Source organism: Cnephaeus nilssonii (assembly GCF_951640355.1).
Source record: "Cnephaeus nilssonii genome assembly, chromosome: 8".
Taxonomy (NCBI): Eukaryota; Metazoa; Chordata; class Mammalia; order Chiroptera; family Vespertilionidae; genus Cnephaeus; species Cnephaeus nilssonii.
In genome coordinates, this window is record NC_137079.1 from 9,985,606 (window position 1) to 10,003,627 (window position 18,022).

Sequence of the window (18,022 nt, forward strand, 5' to 3'; positions counted from 1 at the left end):
TCCAACCCTACAGGGAAGGCGGGGGGGGGGGGGGGGGGGGGGTAGAGATCAACCGAAGAACTTGTATGCATGCATATAAGCATAACCCATGGACACAGACAGTAGGGGGGGTGAGGGCATGTGATGGGGGGTGGGAGTGGCCGGGGAAAGGTCAATGGGGGGGGGGGGAGTGGACATATGTAATACTTTAAATGATAAAGATTTAAGTTAAAAAAAAAAAAAGCATCAGGCTAGTGAGAGTATCTTGAACACCAAAGCACAAGAAGGAGGTAACGCTTGGCTGCGCCTTGAAAACGCTCATCTGTCAGTCGGGAAGAAGACCCTCTCCTTTGACCATCCCATGTTTCTAAGGCGCAGTCTTTGGAAAAGAAAGACATTTCAGAGGAATAACTGAGGCCATAAAGGAGCTCGTCTCAAAAGGGCCGCGTGCAATGAGCCCTCAGCGCCCGAGGTACCTGGATAATCACGCTGTAGTTCCCCTGGGCGAAGACCGGCGCGTTGTCGTTGACGTCGGACACGTCGATGTTCACCGTGGTTGTGTTGACTCGGGGGGGACTGCCATTATCCGACGCCTGGACTGTGAGCGTGTACCCTGAAATCTTTTCGGGGACAAGACACAGAGACAGTGTGTCCATTTTCACAAAGCCAAAGGACGGGATTCGATCAGACATGTACTCCCGACGACCGGGAAGGGCAGATCTGAACGCCCGTCACCACTTGCTATGTCCTACAAGTGGGCAATTCCCCAACCTACAGCAAGGTCACTGCCAATAACGTAGCTGCCAAATGGATGGTATTGGCTCAACAGAATATTGGCTCAACAGAAAAAGACACCAGTGGTGACTGGATTCTCTGATGCCTCCTGAATACGTACTCATTCTGTCCAAGTGTTCAAACCTGAAAAACTTATGGACCTATTAACAAAAGTTAAGACAGAAAAGTAATTCAAATGATGAGAAAAAAGTGCTAACGGATCTCCAAGGCTGTAACGAGGAGGAAGGCAACCTCTCCTAGGTTCCTCTCAGCCCGAAGCAGACAGACGTGGCGCAGGTCCCACCCGAGTGCTTGCCGATTTCAACACCTCAGGGCATTCCACATCCCCCTCCCATCAGTTTCTCCCAGTTGGACTGTACTCAACGGCCTACAATTCCTGATATTTTCCCGTCCTGACTTCCTATAAAAAACCGGAGTCCAGTAAGGCAGCTTCTTCCCAGGGCAGCTCCCCGCTCCGCTCTCCTTTCCAGAACGAGTGGTGGGAGGAGCGGGAACGCTGGCCACATCCTGAGTGTGTTCTGCAGCCCTTCTCTCAGCACCTGTGGTTTCCCTAATGTCTGCTGTTATCAAAACCCAGCTTCTGGCTCCACGAAGTGCCGCAAAACACTGGAGTCAACACTAATTTCCTCCCGACTATGCCCTTCTGTCATCTAAACTGCAAGTACGAAGCACAGCTCTCATACGCTCCCCGTATTTCCATATTGTGGTTTTCAAGTACTTCTATCGTGCTGGTCAGCGGGGAAGGACGAGGCTGGCTCTACCCTTCGGGCACTTCCCATCACGCTGGTGTGTCTGACTAGAGGGCCCCTCCATGTCCTGATTCTGCCACCGGTGAACAACGGAAGCCAAATGTGTTCGCTTACTGTTTCCCGGTCTAGAAGTTTGGTCACTTTCACTTCTCCCCGGGCGGGGTCGATGGTAAATGGATTTCCTTGATTGCCGTCTATTATGGAATAGTGGATGTGGCTGTTTAAAGGACCATCCGCATCATCAGCCATCACCTAGAAAATAGGACACTCTCGCTTAGGGGACAGCGAAGGAAAGGACTGAAATCTTGCAGCAAATTTCTGATATCAACAGCTCGCTATTATAAGGCAATCTATAGAATAAAAGCCCAGTGACCGTTACGGCAGAATGACCAGTCGCTATGACGCGCAATGACCACTCGGGGGCAGATGCTCAACACAGGAGCTGCCCCTGGGTGGTCAGTGTGCTCCCACAGCTGGAGAGCCGCTCAGCCAGAAGCCGGGCACACGACTGGTGAGCGCAGCGGTGGTGGCGGGAGCCTCTCCCACCTCCGTGGCAGCACTAAGGAATGGTGAGCCAAGCAGTAAGGAGTGAGCAGGCGGGCGGTTAGGAGAGAGGGGTCCCAGAATGCGAGAGGGATGTCGGGCCTAAACTGGCAGCCGGACATCCCCCGAGGGGTCCCGGATTGCGAGAGGATGCAGGCCGGGCTAGGAGGACCCCCCCACACACACACACACACGAATTTTATGCATCGGGCCTCTAGTTACTTATAATACAGTCAGTAATTGGCTTAACAAAAGACATTTCCATATCTTCAAAATATATTCAAGTAAGGCCACTACAGAAAAGCTGGATCAATCTTACTAAAACAAACAAACAAACAAACAAACAAACAGAAAAACCTCTTGCAGAGATCCAGAAGAAAACTATAGGAAAAAAATACACACTGTGCCCGGCCCGTGTGGCTCAGTGGCTGAGTATCGGCCTATGAACCAGGAGGTCACGGTTTGATTCCCAATCAGGGCACATGCCCGGATTGTGGGCTCGATCCCCAGCAGGGGGTGTGCAGGAAGCAGCCGATCAATGATTATCTCTCATCATTGGTGTTTCTTTCTCTCCCTTCCTCTCTGAAATCAATAAAAATGTATTTTAGGGGGAAAAAAATACACACCGTAAGGACAGGCTGCTCCAGAACAGCGTCCTCGCTGACCACGGCCGTGTAGGTGTCCTGGCTGAACACCGGGGTGTTGTCGTTGATGTCTGTCACATTCACGTTCACCGTGGCCACGTCACTTAGGGAAGGGGTGCCCCCATCAGTGGCTTCCACAGTCAGGTAATATTCGTGAGAGCTTTCGTAATCCAGGTTCTCAATGATAAATATGGCCCCTGCACGGAAAATCAAAATTACTCCCGTACTTTGAAATGCCACTGCTTACTCAGGGATGAAATCGGCACTTGGAAATAAATGTAACTTTCACTTCAAAAGTTTACTTCCTGTTTATGTATGTTTTCTAATTTCTAAACTCACCAATTAGAATTATGAATTTGCCCATCCCTGATCCTTATTTATTTCTCTTATTTTTCTTATATTCTTTGTGTTATTTAAGTCACTCTCCCAATCAACACCATCAATACCCCATCTATAAAAATGACTATATGTCTTATCTCTTCTAAATCATAGACTTCACTGTAATTTAATAAAATAAAAACATAAAAATCCTTCCTTTGGCTTTGTTTTCTTTTCCTTCTCATATTTTTTCTTTTATAGAAATACACATCCTTTTTGTACAAAAATCTCTAGAATAACTACATCTCATCATTTTAAAAATCCCTTTGATTTAATAATGATTTAATACCTTTCTTTTTCACTGATGTATTGCCCATACTACTTACAGAGCCCTGAAAAATAAGTTTTATGATATGTGTTAAAAATAAATTTTGAAATCGCATACTCACACACACTTACTTCTCCCAGGAAATAGTTATGGACAATTAAATGCGATTTGAATGGAGCAACTTTTTACAACGTGCTAACGCATAAAGCTATTTAGACCACAGGTTACCACAACTAGGGAAGTATTTACGCAGCAAGAGCCTAAGCTCCGATGACTTTTGACCTTGTTGGCAGTCATCCCGTCAGTGTAATTCAAAGAACTCCACCTGCTATGCATGCCTGGCATAATCAAAAAAAGTCATCTTTCCGAATCATCAGATGCCCCCATAGGGGCTGAGATCGAAGAGGTGGGGACTGCCATTTCACGTGGGAAGCTACCTCCCATGAGTTCCATACGGGGATGAAAAGGAGCCATTATGCAAGGTCCTCTTCTATCCTCCAGTCTTCAGCTTCACTAATTTATCGCATTTTATATCTATATCTTTACTAAATCCCTCAAGTGAAATACTTTAATTTTCTATTTAAAGTTAATTTGCTTGTAGTTATAATGGATACATCGGAAATGTATTTTATTATGTAGAACCACAGTTTGAAGTCTTCGAAACCACGTTAAACCCCACTTAAAATAACAATACAAAGGAAACGTGAGCTTCATCTTTTTAGAGTATCTACTAACAATTTATGACCAGTCCCTCTATATCAGGCCGAGTGCCGGGCAATCTACCCTTTACGGCAGAATAAAGGGCGTCCTGTCATTTACACGGTGAGTCACCTGTTTTAGAATCGATGCTGAATTTCCCATGTTCGTTTCCACTGATGATGGAGTAGGTGATGTCTGCGTTTGCCTCGATGTCCCGACTGGCTGCATACACTTGAAGGATTTCTGTTCCAACCAGAACGTCCTCAGACACCGAGGCACCGTATTCGCGGTATTCGAACACGGGAGGGTTGTCATTTATATCCAAGACGGACACAACCACAGTGCCGGTCGCCGTCAACCTCCTTGGCACGCCCTGGTCTACAGCTTTCACGGTGAGCGTGTACACGGCCTGCAGCTCTCGATCCAGAGGCTTCTCCAACTGGATGATCCCGGATAATTCATCGATGGAGAAGTGCCCGTCCGCGGAGTTAACCAGAGAGTAGGCTATCTTCCGATTCAATCCTGTCAACAGAGGACATCACGTCAGAAGGCTCTATTTCAAAGAATTTAAACAAATTATATTTTTTAAAACGCATGCAGCATACATATTGAAAAGGAAAAAGGCTAAAACACATTATTTTAAAAGTCATTGTGACTATGACCTTAAAAAAGGAAACGTTTAGATTATCAATGTACTGAGTTAAAGTAAATATAATTTCATAGTTATCCAGCTTTCTAAGACTGTTTTATATGAACTTATGCTACAACACTCGGATCCTTTTTTGTTAATCCTTACTGGAGGATATGTGTATGGGTTTATTTTTTTAGAGAGAAGGAAGGGAGGGAGGGAAGGAGGGAGAGGGGGAGTAGGGGGGGAGAGGGAGGGAGAGGGAGAGAGAGAGAGAGAGAGAAAGAAACATTGATCAGTTGCCTCCCATATGTGTCTTGACTGGGGACCAAACCCGCAACCTTTTTGGTGTACAGGCCACTGAGCCACCCGGCCAGGGCCCCAGCAGCTCTTTCAAAGTCTATTTATTACTTACCTTCAGTGACACAGATTTATTTGAAAAGTAGCATTTCTGCTATTCTTCTAGTTATTCAGTATTAATATGACCGAAGAAGTTATTTTTATTCTCTGATATCAAAACGCTAGACATCCTAGACTTTTATTTCTCCACAAGAATTTGAAAGGTTTGTAAAACTGTAAAATATTGCATTTGTTCCTATGATACTAAAATATCTGTATGTCACTAATGGTTTAGTCACAAAACAACACTTCCCTAATTCAATGGGAAATGAAGATCAGTCAACATAGTCACTAACCAGAACGGTAGGGACACCCCAGACCCCTAACAGCATGTTCACTGGGCACAATTCTGAGACTGCAAATACTCCTTACACGTGAACTCATTATTCTAAATATTTCATTCCACATTTAGGGCCCAGGAATGAAATAACACAACGATGAGGAGTTACTCAACACGCCTGAGGTACAATAACTCAACGGCCCGAATCTGGGATGTGTTTTGAAACAGGGGCTCCTAATGATCCGTGTGAAGACAGGGCGCCGTCCGGTGGTACCTGCATCCGCGTCTGTGGCCTGCACTCTGGTCAGCAGCGTCCCGGGCTCCGTGTTTTCGAACACGGTGATGGTGTGAGGGTCGGCGGAGAACTCGGGGGCGTTGTCATTCACGTCTTCTAACGTGAGCAGCACGTGCGCTTGACAGAATCTTCCCCCTCCGTCGGCGGCCTTGACTAGAAGGTTGTAAACCGCTTGCTCCTCGCGATCCAGGGGGGCTAGTGTTTTCAGTTCACCTAGAAACAAACAAAAATAAATGGCCTCCCTTGAAATTTACGACGTGAACCACGATACCCAAAGTTACGTCTTCCCCTTTTCTCTTACAATCACAAAATCTGAGTAACAGCCTTCCTTTGGACCAGTTTTGTCAATGACAGGGTCAGCAGCTGGGTGAGTACAGTGAGTTCCAGGTTTCCAACCTGCCAGGTGCCGGCTCTTTAAGTCCCAAGGATAGCAAGGCCGGGGCCTCTTGCAGTATGTATGTCACAAAACAAAACGGCTACCTGATTGGCCAAATTTAAATGTTTCTAGATGACTCAAAATATTAGATTCCTATGTTCATAATTAGTTCTTTGGTGGGGGACAGCTTAATAGAAAACTATTACTGGACCCCAATTTTAATAAAATACGAATTATAAGAGAAATACAACTGTAGCAACTTAAAGATGAATCAAACATTGTGAGTTATTTTAAGGAATATGCTAAATTACCACTTTATGGTCACGAATTCATGAAAGCAAGCTATATATAAAATGGAGACAGTGAAAGCTTAAAATACACTTTAACATCTTGAGGTTTTCTTTTATTTTTAAAGGTGATAAAAAACGACTTTGAATCCTTGGCTGTTGACTTTTTCTCTCACCCCAAATTTTACCCATTAAGTTGCTGTTTTCGGTTTCTAAAAGATGACAATTTTGTAGCAGCCAAGTACATGTTACATGAACAAAACGGAATTTCAAATTCTGCCGAGTGATCTACAACTACCCACATATACGGTTTTGTTGGAGCACAGTTAATTCTGCCCCAAACTCCATCATTACCTGTGTCTGGATTTAGGTTGAATTTTTCTGCTCCTGGACCAAATAAGGTGTATGTGATTTCGGCGTTGGACCGGATATCAGCGTCCGTGGCGGAGACCTGCATGATCAGCTTCCCGGGGAAGGCGTCTTCCGGAATCGTGTCTGAATACAAAGTCTACAGAGATCGAAAACAATGCTGTCAACACAAAACACTGACAGCATGGCTGCCGAGCAAATGACAGAAAATGGATCATTTCGCTTTGGCCTTAGAAAACATGGGAAATGACGTCAAAATCCAAGGAGCTTTCAAAACCATTTTTCTTATGAAACGAGGAGGAGCCACAGAACAGTGAACAACCCGATGTTGCCGAGTCTGACCTGACATTCAGCCTACAGAGTCCTGAATGCAGTGCTTTATGTCTTTGACTTGGGTTCCTATTCAGTTTAAATTCCTATGAGAAAAATATAAAGAGCGCTCTCCACATTGACCTAAAGATTGGTTTCCAATACAGAAATCTATTGCTAGCAACCGTTCTGAACACAAATCCAAATACAGGCAGTTCAGAAAGAAGCGATCTTCGATCTTCGTGTCTTGGGAGAAAACGAAGATCCCCCCAGGCCCCGTGGGTGAAGGAAGCTCAGGCCAGGGCTCTTCCATCACCAGCTCTAATCCCTCTTCACATCCAACCCGACTCTCAAATGAAGGGGTGTCTCCTGTTCCAACTGTTTAGAAATCCATGTCATAAACCACCACGTAAGACGGCGATCACTCCTGCCCAAGCCCCCACCCTGCACCTCCATGGGACAGCTCTGCTCTGGGTTATTCGATCTCATGTGAAACAGCAGCTTAGCTGCAGGAGCCGCACTGTGAACCCCGTAGATTCTCTAGTGTGTTAAGAGCAAGTCTCCCCAAAACGGTAAGAGCAAAAGTGAGCTCTGTTTGAAGAACTGCTGGCCAGATACTTCCTCCAAAGTAACCTCTTCCCCAAATGAAGGGGATCGCTTCCTGAAAACTTTACACGGCATTTTTAGAGGTAAACACAAATGCAATCCTGCCCATACTTTACAGCATTCTGAATCATTTCCAAACTCCTGGAGCCCGCCCTGAACCAGTTCTGAGGCTAGGCCATCTCTTGCCCCACTGCACACTCGCCTCTGCTTAAACAGGAAGAGGTTATGGTATGAAACACACCGAATGACACCACGGCATCCACCACAGTCCTACCGCCCACCACAGTCCTACTGGGTGGTTTAGGAGAGAAACCTGGATTCGTAATCTGGAAACTTAAAGGGCAGCCTACCTTTTCACAAACGGGACTGTTGTCGTTGGCATCAAGGACTTTCACTTCAACAATAGCTTTTGATGAGAAGGTGCCATCAGTTGCTGTGATAGTCAGAAGATAATTGTCCCTTTTCTCTCTGTCTAGGGGTTTCTTCACATACACCTTCCATTCATTCTGTATATTTTCAACAGCAAACTGCCCCAAAGGATCCCCTCCTATTAAATCAATGGAGAAAGATGACAGTCGGACTTGTTAAAATAGAGAAGAAAATATGTGGTAGAAAAAATAAATTATAGAATAGATATATAATGTTATGGTTTAAAATAGTTAAGGTTATTTTTTTAATTACATTTGAATTTGGTGTATGAGCTTCCCCATTAAAATTTGTATTTCAATACAGCATTCAGCCAAATAAAATATAAAGACTACTAAGTAATACTTTAGCCTACATTGAAACTACTATAGCTTTTCTTTTTAATGACTATATTTATAAGTTAAAGTTGAATAAATGAGTCATACAAATAAAAAAGGTATAATGAAGCAACTATTTCCTTTGCACAGGCAAAGAACTTGAAATGTAGCTTAACTGGTGCTATTTCTCCTCATCGTAGTTTTACTTAACTAAAAACATCCCTTCACCTTCTAATTCCCATAAAATACATTTCTCAGCACCCAGACTTCTAATGTGTTTGGTTTTAAATTGAGCCACTGGGTTGAAATGTCTTACCGGTTATATAATAGGTCACTTGTCTGTTAATTTCTTCCGAATCGGCATCTGTGCTGCTTAGAATGGCGATGACACCGCCCGGAGGGTCATCTTCGCTCACGGTCCCTTTATAAATCTCCGCCGTGAACCGTGGGGGGCTGTCGTTGACGTCGGTGACGGTGACGTCCACCATGGCCGTGGAGGACAGCTGGACCTTCTCCCCGTGGTCCGATGCGACCACTTTCACCTGGTAACGGTCTCTCTTCTCGTGGTCGAGCTCCCTGAGGGTTGTAATCCAGCCTGTCTCCATGTTTATGGCGAAAGACTCGATGACGTCCGCGCTCTGGGACTGATCCAGACTGTACATAACCTGGCCGTTGGCCCCCGAGTCCAGATCCGAAGCCCTGACCTGGATGACTCGACTCCCCCCCGGCTGGTTTTCCACAATAAAGGCCTCGTATGGGTTAGACTCCAAGACGGGGCTGTTGTCATTGGCATCCTTCACCTGGATGCTGACATCCACGGAAGCCACCACCTCGCGGTCCCCGTGAGCGCCCCTGGCGAGGATGGCGAACTGGTACCACTTCGTCGTCTCGTGATCAAGGCTCTTCTCCAGCTTCAGCCGCCCGCTCTGCCTGTCGATCACAAAGAACTCGTCCCTGTTACTCTCGGGGGTATTCCCTTTGACGAGGCTGTACAGGACCGTCCCACTGTGTTCCGCTCGGATGAGATCGATTTCGGTCCCAATAGGCATGTCTTCGGACACGGTGTAGGTGTAAAACGGCTCTGAGAATTTGGGGAGCCGCGTTTCTGGGGGGAGGACCTTAACGTAGACGGGCACAACAGACTCCTTGGGCGGAGCCCCGTTATCCACAGCTCGCACGAAGAAAGTGAACACCTCGTCCTCTAAGCCGATTAAGCTTTCCTTCGTGGTGATGACGCCAGACAGCTTGTGGATCTCCAAGTTCTCCTGAACACTCTCCGAATCGGCTTCCAGGGCGTAGGCGACATCGGCGTTGGATCCCTCGTCGGCGTCACTCGCAAGAACCTTAATGACGGATGTGCCCTTGGGGGCATCGGACCCGATGTTTACCTCGTACCTGGTGGCTCGGAACTGGGGGGCGTTGTCATTGTCATCGGTGAGGATGACGTTAACGGTGCAGAACGCAACTTTCCCTCCCGCGTCCTTGGCCATTAAGCGGACCGGGATCACTTTCTCCGCTGGGATTTCTCGGTCGAGTTTCTCCAAAGTAAATACCTGTCCTCTCTCATTGGTGTAAAACCGGTCTCTGGCAAAGTCATTTACGATGTGGTAAGTGATGTGGCCGTAAACGCCAGCATCCCCGTCCGCCGCTTTAACCGCGGTCACCAGGGTGTGCACGGGCGCATTCTCCGCGAGCTCCACTTCGTACTCGTTCTGAAGGAACACGGGGCTGTGCAAGTTGCCCCCAACGACAGTTACGTGAACCTGAGCTGAACTTCGGAAGACTCCGTCCGAGACGGAAATGTTAAGACTGTAGAACGGCTTCAAGGTGACCTGGCGGAGGTTGGAGAGCGTGACGATGCCCGTTTCACCGTCCATGACAAAGTTCTTCTGCTCATTGCCGGACAGAATGGAGTATTCCAGCTTGTCTACGTCGGAGCTGTCCGCGTCATAGGCTTTGACGCAGGTCACAAAATGCCCGTGCGGGGCGTGCTCGCTGATCTTGGCCTCGTAAATCTGTTGGTCAAACAGGGGCGGGTTGTCGTTGAGGTCTGTGACATCCACCGTGACCACCACCTCGCTGCTCAGCGGGGGCATGCCGCCGTCCACGGCCCTCACGGCGATCCTGTGCTGCCGGACCTGCTCATAATCCAGAGCCCGGATGAGGGAAATGACACCCGTGCTGCTGTCGACGTGAAAATGATCGTGACTCTCGCTGTGATTCCCGGACATGTGGTAAGAGATCCCCCTGTTGGGTTCCGAGTCCGCATCCGTCGCTCTAACACGTGCCACGGATGTTCCAATGACGGACGCCTCCGACAGCGTGGCGGCGTAGGCCTGCTGAGCAAACACGGGGGGGTTGTCGTTGATGTCTTCCACTACGATGTCCACAAACACCTCGGCGTGCGCACCCGTCAAGGAGTCGGTGGCTCGGATGCTCAGTTTGTAGGCCGGGTGGGCCTCGAAGTCCAGGGGAGCGACGACGTTGATGACGCCGGTGTTGAAGTTAATGGTGAACTGGCTAAAGGGATCGCCGTCGGTGATGCTGTAGAGCACCTTCAAGCCCTCGGGGCTGTTGGCCTGCACGTGCACCACGGGGCTGTGCACCTGGATGTTCTCCGGGATCTCGGCGCTGTAGAAAGGCTTTTCGAACACGGGCATGGCTTTGTTCATCACCGTGATGGGCACGATCACTTCCGCCGAAAACGCTGGGTTCCCCCCATCTTTTGCAACCACGGTGACAAGGTACTGCTTATTTAAGGTGTCGGGTTCGAACTGCTTCTTCAGCGAGAGGTCACCCGACGGTCCGATCTGAAAGTGCTCGTGATGTTCCTTCAGGTAGTAGTGCACGTCCCCATTCCTGCCGCTGTCTCGGTCCACAGCGGTGACGTGGCGGATGGTGTGGCCTACCGCGGCGTCCACCCTGACCACCGCGTAGTAAGGGAGGTTGACAAACACCGGTGCGTTGTCATTTTGGTCTTCCACGGTGACCTTCACAACCACGTGGGCCACCGCGGCGGGCTTGTGTTCCTGCGTCACCTCCACGACCACGTCGAAGGCCTCCTGCTGCTCCCGGTCGAAGGGAATGCCGGTGGTGGACAGGACACCCGAGGTGCGGCTCATTTTAAACCTGCGGTCGGGGTTGAGGATGTGATAGAACAGGGGCTCGTTCATTGGATTGCCGATCGCAGTAATGACAGCCAACGTCCTGGCTTCGGTGGAATTCTCTTTCACGGTCGCCGCGTAGAAATCCTGGGTGAACTTCAGTTGACTTTCTTTGCTCTCCTTCACGTGGATCTTCACCGAGGAGAAGCTGGCGAATCTGCCGTCAGAAGCGCGAACCGTCAACTCGTAGCGGCTTCTTAACTGAGTTGTGTTTTGCACCGTAATCGAGCCAGTCTTGTGGTCCATGAGAAACTTCTCCCCGATGTTGCCCTCGGTGATGGAGTACATTACCTGTGAGAAGGCGCGGGAATCGGCATCGGTCGCATTGACCGTGATGACTTTGACCCCTTTGTATGTGGGCAACAGGAGAGAGGCTTCATACAAGGGCTTGGAGAACACAGGGGGGCAGTCATTAATGTCAATTACATGGATAGTCACGTTGGCTGCATATTCAGCAAACAAGCGCGGTGTTCCCATGTCATGCACTTGGACGGTAAAGCGAAAAGTGCTTGTTTCTTCATAGTCCAAGCTCAGTACTGTATGGATAGCACCAGTGCTAGAATCAATGGCAAAATATTTGTGTATCGATGGCTCAACGATGTGGTACACAAGCAAAGCATTCGACTCCTTATCGGCATCCGTGGCTCGAATCACTAACGGGACGTTCCTGTCTGTGAGGACCACGCTGTTCAGGGAAGCCGATTCGCTGACGAGTCCCGTGTACTCTGCTTGCATAAAAACAGGCCAGTTGTCATTTTCGTCCTGCAGATGCACGAGGACCGTCGTGTTAGTAGACAAGCCGGCCATATTGGTTCCTTGCACTGTCAGTGTATAAATAGGCAAGGTCTCAAAGTCCAGGGCTCTCTGAGTGACGATACTTCCAGAGTGTGGATTAATGCCGAATGCATCAGCTATGTTTCCATCTCTTATTTCATAGACCACCGATGACTGACTGTGGGCTGTGACCATCCCGACAAAAATCCCAATGCTGACAGTCTCACTAATTTCAACAGAATATTCTTTAGACGTAAACCTCGGGGCGGCATTGTCGGCAATGGTGACAAAGATATGCACGGAAGTGATCTCACTCAGGGGCGGACTGCCTTTGTCTGTAGCTTTAACCATCAGGTCATATTCCACTTGGTTACTTCGATCCAATTCTTTGGCAGTTTTGATAGAGCCCAAGATGGGATCGATTGTAAAAGAATTTCCAATATTTCCTGGGAGGGGGCGGAAAAAAAAAGAAGCATGTTAGAGAAAACTACAGGGATCAAGTACTATTTGGAAATACAGAAACCGATGAAGATAACTTTAAAAATTATATTCTGAAATTAAACAGAAATTCGGGGGTTACCAACATTTGAATGGAACTCGTCTCAATTTTCAACTTGTTTCATTTCTGTCCACCTAAAATAAGGCAGACCAGTCCGAGTTCTGTCCATAAATTATGAAAAGTAAGAAACAGAAGAAATATCACTCTGTATCTGACACCAAACACACTCCCTTTTGCTTTAACTAAGAATGCGCTTATGGAAGGGTATGGTTACCCCCATAAAGCAGCTAAGTTCATAATTTTCCAAGTGTTCCTTCAAAAACCCTTTAGAACATATTTATATTTCAGCATTTATCACTTGAAAATGCTTAAGATTCTCATTCATTATAAAAGGGAAGACTTCAATTCATCAAGAGAATTTAACCAATTTCAAGAGAACTGTCCCTTATTTTAAATATTCAGAGGACTGATAAATAAGCTTGTGTATAACTTGTCCTACACTTCAGAGGTTTTGAGGATTTCGGTAATAGTCTCTTCTGAATCATGTTCAGGTCGATGTATCCCCTAAGTCAGTGGTTTTCAAGTGGGGGTGATCCTACCCAGAAGGGGACTGTCAACAATGCCTGGAGACATTTTTTAAAATATGTTTTTATTGATCTCAGAGAGGAAGGGAGAGGGAGAGAGAGACAGAAACATCCATGATGAGAGAGAATCATTAATCGGCTGCCTCCTGCTCACCCCCTACTGGGGATTGAGTCCACAACCAGGGCATGGGCCCCACCAGGAATCGAACCGTGATCTCCTGGTTTATGGGTCAACACTCAACCACTGAGCAACACCAGCTGGGGTTTCTGGAGACATTGGGGGAGAGACCAGGGATGCTGCTCACCTTCCTGCAGTACACAGGACGGCCCCCACAACAAAAATGTGTCGTTCAAAAAGTCAGCAGTGTTGAGGCTGAGAAATTCTCCGATTGTTTTACTGGCTTTTCACTGGACCTTTTCACCTGCACTGTATTCATGTTTTCAGCTGCAAATGCAACTCTGTCGAGTCCTGTTGTTGTGTAGCATCGGCTGAAATCTTTCTGACGAAAACCAGCAGTGGACTACAGCTTAGCAGTTACCTATCTTTTTGAACAGATCAAGGCAGTGTGAGGGTTCGACCCATCCATGAACCCTTCATCCCTATTCTGTTTTATAAACAAGAGTCCAGCTCCATTATCCTAGACATAGAACTGAATGTGTTTTTCCCAATGAACTATTACACTCACCCCCAAAACAAGGCTGACTTGCCACTTAACTGCTTCCTCCAATTGCTTTCCTCCAGGCTTGCTATGGAGGGCGGCACTTCACAGAACAGCATTACTTACTGTGATTTGCAAACCAGGGGATTAACCAAGCACTTCTTTCTCCACATCATTACTCGGAAACGCTTCCTCTCTGGCCTTCATTTCCTTCCTTTAATACATTTTCCAAAAACCCATGATATTGTTTTCTGAGGCCCGACCTAGTCTGGTTTTCATTAAGCCTGCCTGGCTCTGCACCCAGACCCACGGCCGGTCTGCCACGGGGCAGAGGCCCAGGCTTCTGCAGGCTCCTGAGCTCTGAGCTAAACCCTGGCCCATGGACGGGGTCGCGCTGTCTCTGCCAGGCCTTGCAGAACTGTCTCCGGCCCGTCTGTGTCTGTGAATCAACGATCCCAGATTCTCTCTCTTAGTCATCAAGGTCCTCGCGCATCCTGCCTGCACATCACCCCCCCCCCACCTTCCAAAACTGTGACGGGCTGTCTGGATCGTGGAGGAGACTGCGAAAACCTCTGCAGACGTGTCTTCATCCCCACCCCTTGGACTTCCGTCTATCTGTCCTAAAAAAAGAAGCTGACCTACTATGTTTTACACTCCTTCATCTATGTGCATTTTTCTCTTATCTTAGATGGTGAAATCTTTTTTTATATTTTTATTGATTTCAGAGAGGAAGGGAGAGATAGAAACATCAATGATGAGAGGTAATCATTGATCCGTGGCTGCCTCCTGCACGCCCCTCACTGGGGATGGAGTCCGCAACCCAGGCATGTGCCCTGACCGGGAATCGAACCGTGACTGCCTGGTTCATAGGTCGATACTCAGCCACTGAGCCACGCCGGCCGGGTGGACAGTGAAATCTTAATGCTTCACATACACAAGGCATCACATTCTCCATCACCTGGAGCCGTATGGCTTTGCTAAAGACAGCTCTGGTCCCGCCATTGGTAACAAGTAGGTAAACAGGAACCCAGCCAGTCAATTCATACATGGATCCCGCATAGACCACGGCAGAAAGCCCAAGATCTGCAGATGGAAGAGCAACGTGGTGCTTATTGGAAGAACACGGAGGGCTGCTGAGTGGCTTGGGCATGCCATCTGACCTAGTAATAGACACACTCACCAAATACTGAAATACACGTATGCGGTTTGTGAACGGATTCACAGGGCCGAGGCGGAAGTCTGTACTCGGTTGGGGGCTTATCAGTCTCCTTAGCTGGAGATACGGTGATTTCTAAAGAGCCTTACACTGCTCTCGCTATTAGAGCAAGGCAATATCTGGGCAAACTTGCACGCGTGTGCTCATTAGCTATGACTGTATTACACACACACACACACACACACACACCCCATAGGGCATCAGAGAGCTGTGCACAGGAATCCGTGTCTTCCCACAGGGACACGCTGTGGATGCTGACCGCCGGCCAGTGCGGCAACCTCTATCAACTTCAAGTGCAATGATATTGAACTAAGTTTGGGGAAGAAAATCAATTCTGGTCAATAAGCATCTTTACCGAGAGGCTTCTGTTTCCGGGCGTTCCAATGGTTTTGAAGTTACAATTATCTACTTTAAAAAATAAAGAGAACTCCAAGCTGCCCAGGGTAGGTATGGCGCTGAGCGTGTGTCTCCAAGCGTATAACTCAACTGTTACCGAGCTATCTTTAATTAATTCCTTTTCCCCTGAAGACTCCTCATCAGACCCAACCTTGTGCTCAATAAATCGCTGCTAATTAAACATGCCGCGTGATGGCCTGAATTTATAACTAGTCTTCTGAACTTTATCAAATGTAATCTGACAGACATTAGAAACAGGTGATTATGAATAAACGGTAAGTGAGCCGGCCACAGGACCATTTTATAGTTCCTGCTGTTCGAACAGATTCACTCACACACCATCCCACAGCATGTAAAGGGAGTCATTTCCTATAAAGCACTTGTTCAGCACTATTTTTATAATACCAAATCGAAAACAAGATCTTTGTAAAAGTCCCAGGTCTGGGCCGGAACGGGCCCTTTGGCATTATGCATTCCCTGAGTGGAGATACAGTTCCATTCTTGGAATACCGGGCTGCTAATTCCATTAGCCCTACAAGCATTTAAGGAATGTGCATGCCTTCAGTCGGGCACCAACGATCATATTTTAACCAGGCAGTTGTTGAAAATGATGTGAAAGCTAAGGGAAAGTTTAACATTCTCTCCTACACAAACCCGGCCAGTTTGTCTGCGGGAAAATTGTTTTATTGAAGTGCTTGGGCATGCACACGTGGAATGCGCTGGTTTTTTTTTTGACGGCTGCATTTCTGAACCAGTGGGAAAACCTCCATCGTTAGGCAAGGCACCAACTACATGAAAACACATTTTACTGCTGCGACCATGGGCAGTACAGGAGGTCCTCCTTGTGAGTAATGGACTAAATTTGGTCGCTTTCAGCGAAATAAATGAAACTTCAAATATATTAAGAAATAAAAATAGTTTGACCACATAAAACACATCAACAAAGGTGTTGTTGTTGTTTTTTAATTTACTCTCCATTTGCTTGGCTTTTAATTATATGATTTAATAGCTAATTTTCACCTCTTTGAATTCTAATGCCTAAAAAAAGATGCAATTTCTAAAAATGTAGCGGTATGGACTTACAAAAAAAAAGGCAAGTTAAGTGGATGATTCAATACTCCAAAGTCATTATAAAGGCAGAACAAGGAGAGAGACTTTGTCCTGACAATGACACTAAGAAAGACAGAGAACTGAAAAGTGCCTTCTCCATATTGAATCCCTTACTCTTATCATTGGGCATGAGCAGGGAAAGGCCTGAAGCAAGGCCGTTTCTGGCCACACACGTATGCTCTAAAGCAGACTGAATGAACCCTGTCTCAAGCAAGAACATGCCTGCATGGACCAATGGCGACCCCCACACCTATCAAGTTCAAGTATGAACGCGCCCAGCATGGCACCTGCACATGAAATGAGCTTCAGGAGACCCTGGGATGAATAAATGGGTGGGTGAATAGCAGCAATCCAACAGAGAACAAAAACACGGTGCTTGGCCACAGAGCTTCTCTGTGACGCTCCTCGTTGTATCCCCCGGCAAGACTCAGATCTCCTGCCTCACCATCCCTGCATCTGCCCACACTTCCAGCCGCTCTCCCTGCCCTCGTTGCCTCTTGCCCAGCTCCAGACCCTTCAGCTTCTCAACATCTCTGAGTCCAAACCCCACCCCGGGGACCGACCGCAAGGAGCCATGAGTGACACGCAACTGTTCAAGCTGCATGGGGGTGACAGTGGCAGCAACACTAACCCCGGAAGGAGCAGGGGCGTGACCCTCTCTGTGAGACCTGAGTGGGTCGTAATTGGAAGAGTCAGAACTCCACCATGAAATGCCTGCTCTGCCCAGGAGAAAACACTCTCTGACTACAAGTAAAGCATTACATTAATAGGCCAGCATTTTCCTAAGAACGTTTTCCAGTTTAAGGAAAATGATTACGCAGTTAAAAAAAGTTTAGAGCCCGGCCAGTGGTTGAGCGTCGAACTGTGAACCAGGAGGTCGCAGTTTGATTCCTGGTCAGGGCACATGTCCGGGTTGTGGGCTCCATCCCCAGGAGGAGGAGTGCAGGAGGCAGCCACCAATTGATGATTCCCTCTCATCATTGATGTTTCTATCTCTCTCTCCCTCCCTCTTCCTTCCTCTCTGAAATCAATAAAGATATATTAAAAAAATACAGCCCTCACTGGTTTGGCTCAGTGGATGGAGCGTCGGCTTGCAGACTGAAGGGTCCCAGGTTCGATTCCAATCAAGGTCACATGCCTGGGTTGCAGTCTCGATCTGGAGGGCGTGCAGGAGGCAGCCAATCAATGATTGTCTCTCATCACTGATGTTTCTATCTCTCTCTCCTTCTCCCTTCCTCTCTGAAATCAATAAAAATATATTTTAAAAAAAATA

At 47.3% G+C, this 18,022-nt stretch overlaps 1 protein-coding gene across 1 annotated transcript in view; it reads right to left on the reverse strand.

Moving 5' to 3' along the window:
• FAT1 (FAT atypical cadherin 1) overlaps positions 1 to 18,022 on the reverse strand; it is a 114,681-nt gene that overhangs the window by 15,479 nt on the left and 81,180 nt on the right. Inside the window, exons 10-17 of the mRNA XM_079779363.1 lie at positions 8,664 to 12,731; positions 7,955 to 8,151; positions 6,675 to 6,828; positions 5,637 to 5,870; positions 4,188 to 4,577; positions 2,693 to 2,907; positions 1,638 to 1,775; positions 438 to 599 (exon numbers count right to left, since the gene is read on the reverse strand). Of these exons, the coding sequence (XP_079635489.1) occupies positions 438 to 599; positions 1,638 to 1,775; positions 2,693 to 2,907; positions 4,188 to 4,577; positions 5,637 to 5,870; positions 6,675 to 6,828; positions 7,955 to 8,151; positions 8,664 to 12,731 (5,558 nt within the window). The remainder of the gene's footprint in view (positions 1 to 437; positions 600 to 1,637; positions 1,776 to 2,692; positions 2,908 to 4,187; positions 4,578 to 5,636; positions 5,871 to 6,674; positions 6,829 to 7,954; positions 8,152 to 8,663; positions 12,732 to 18,022) is intronic.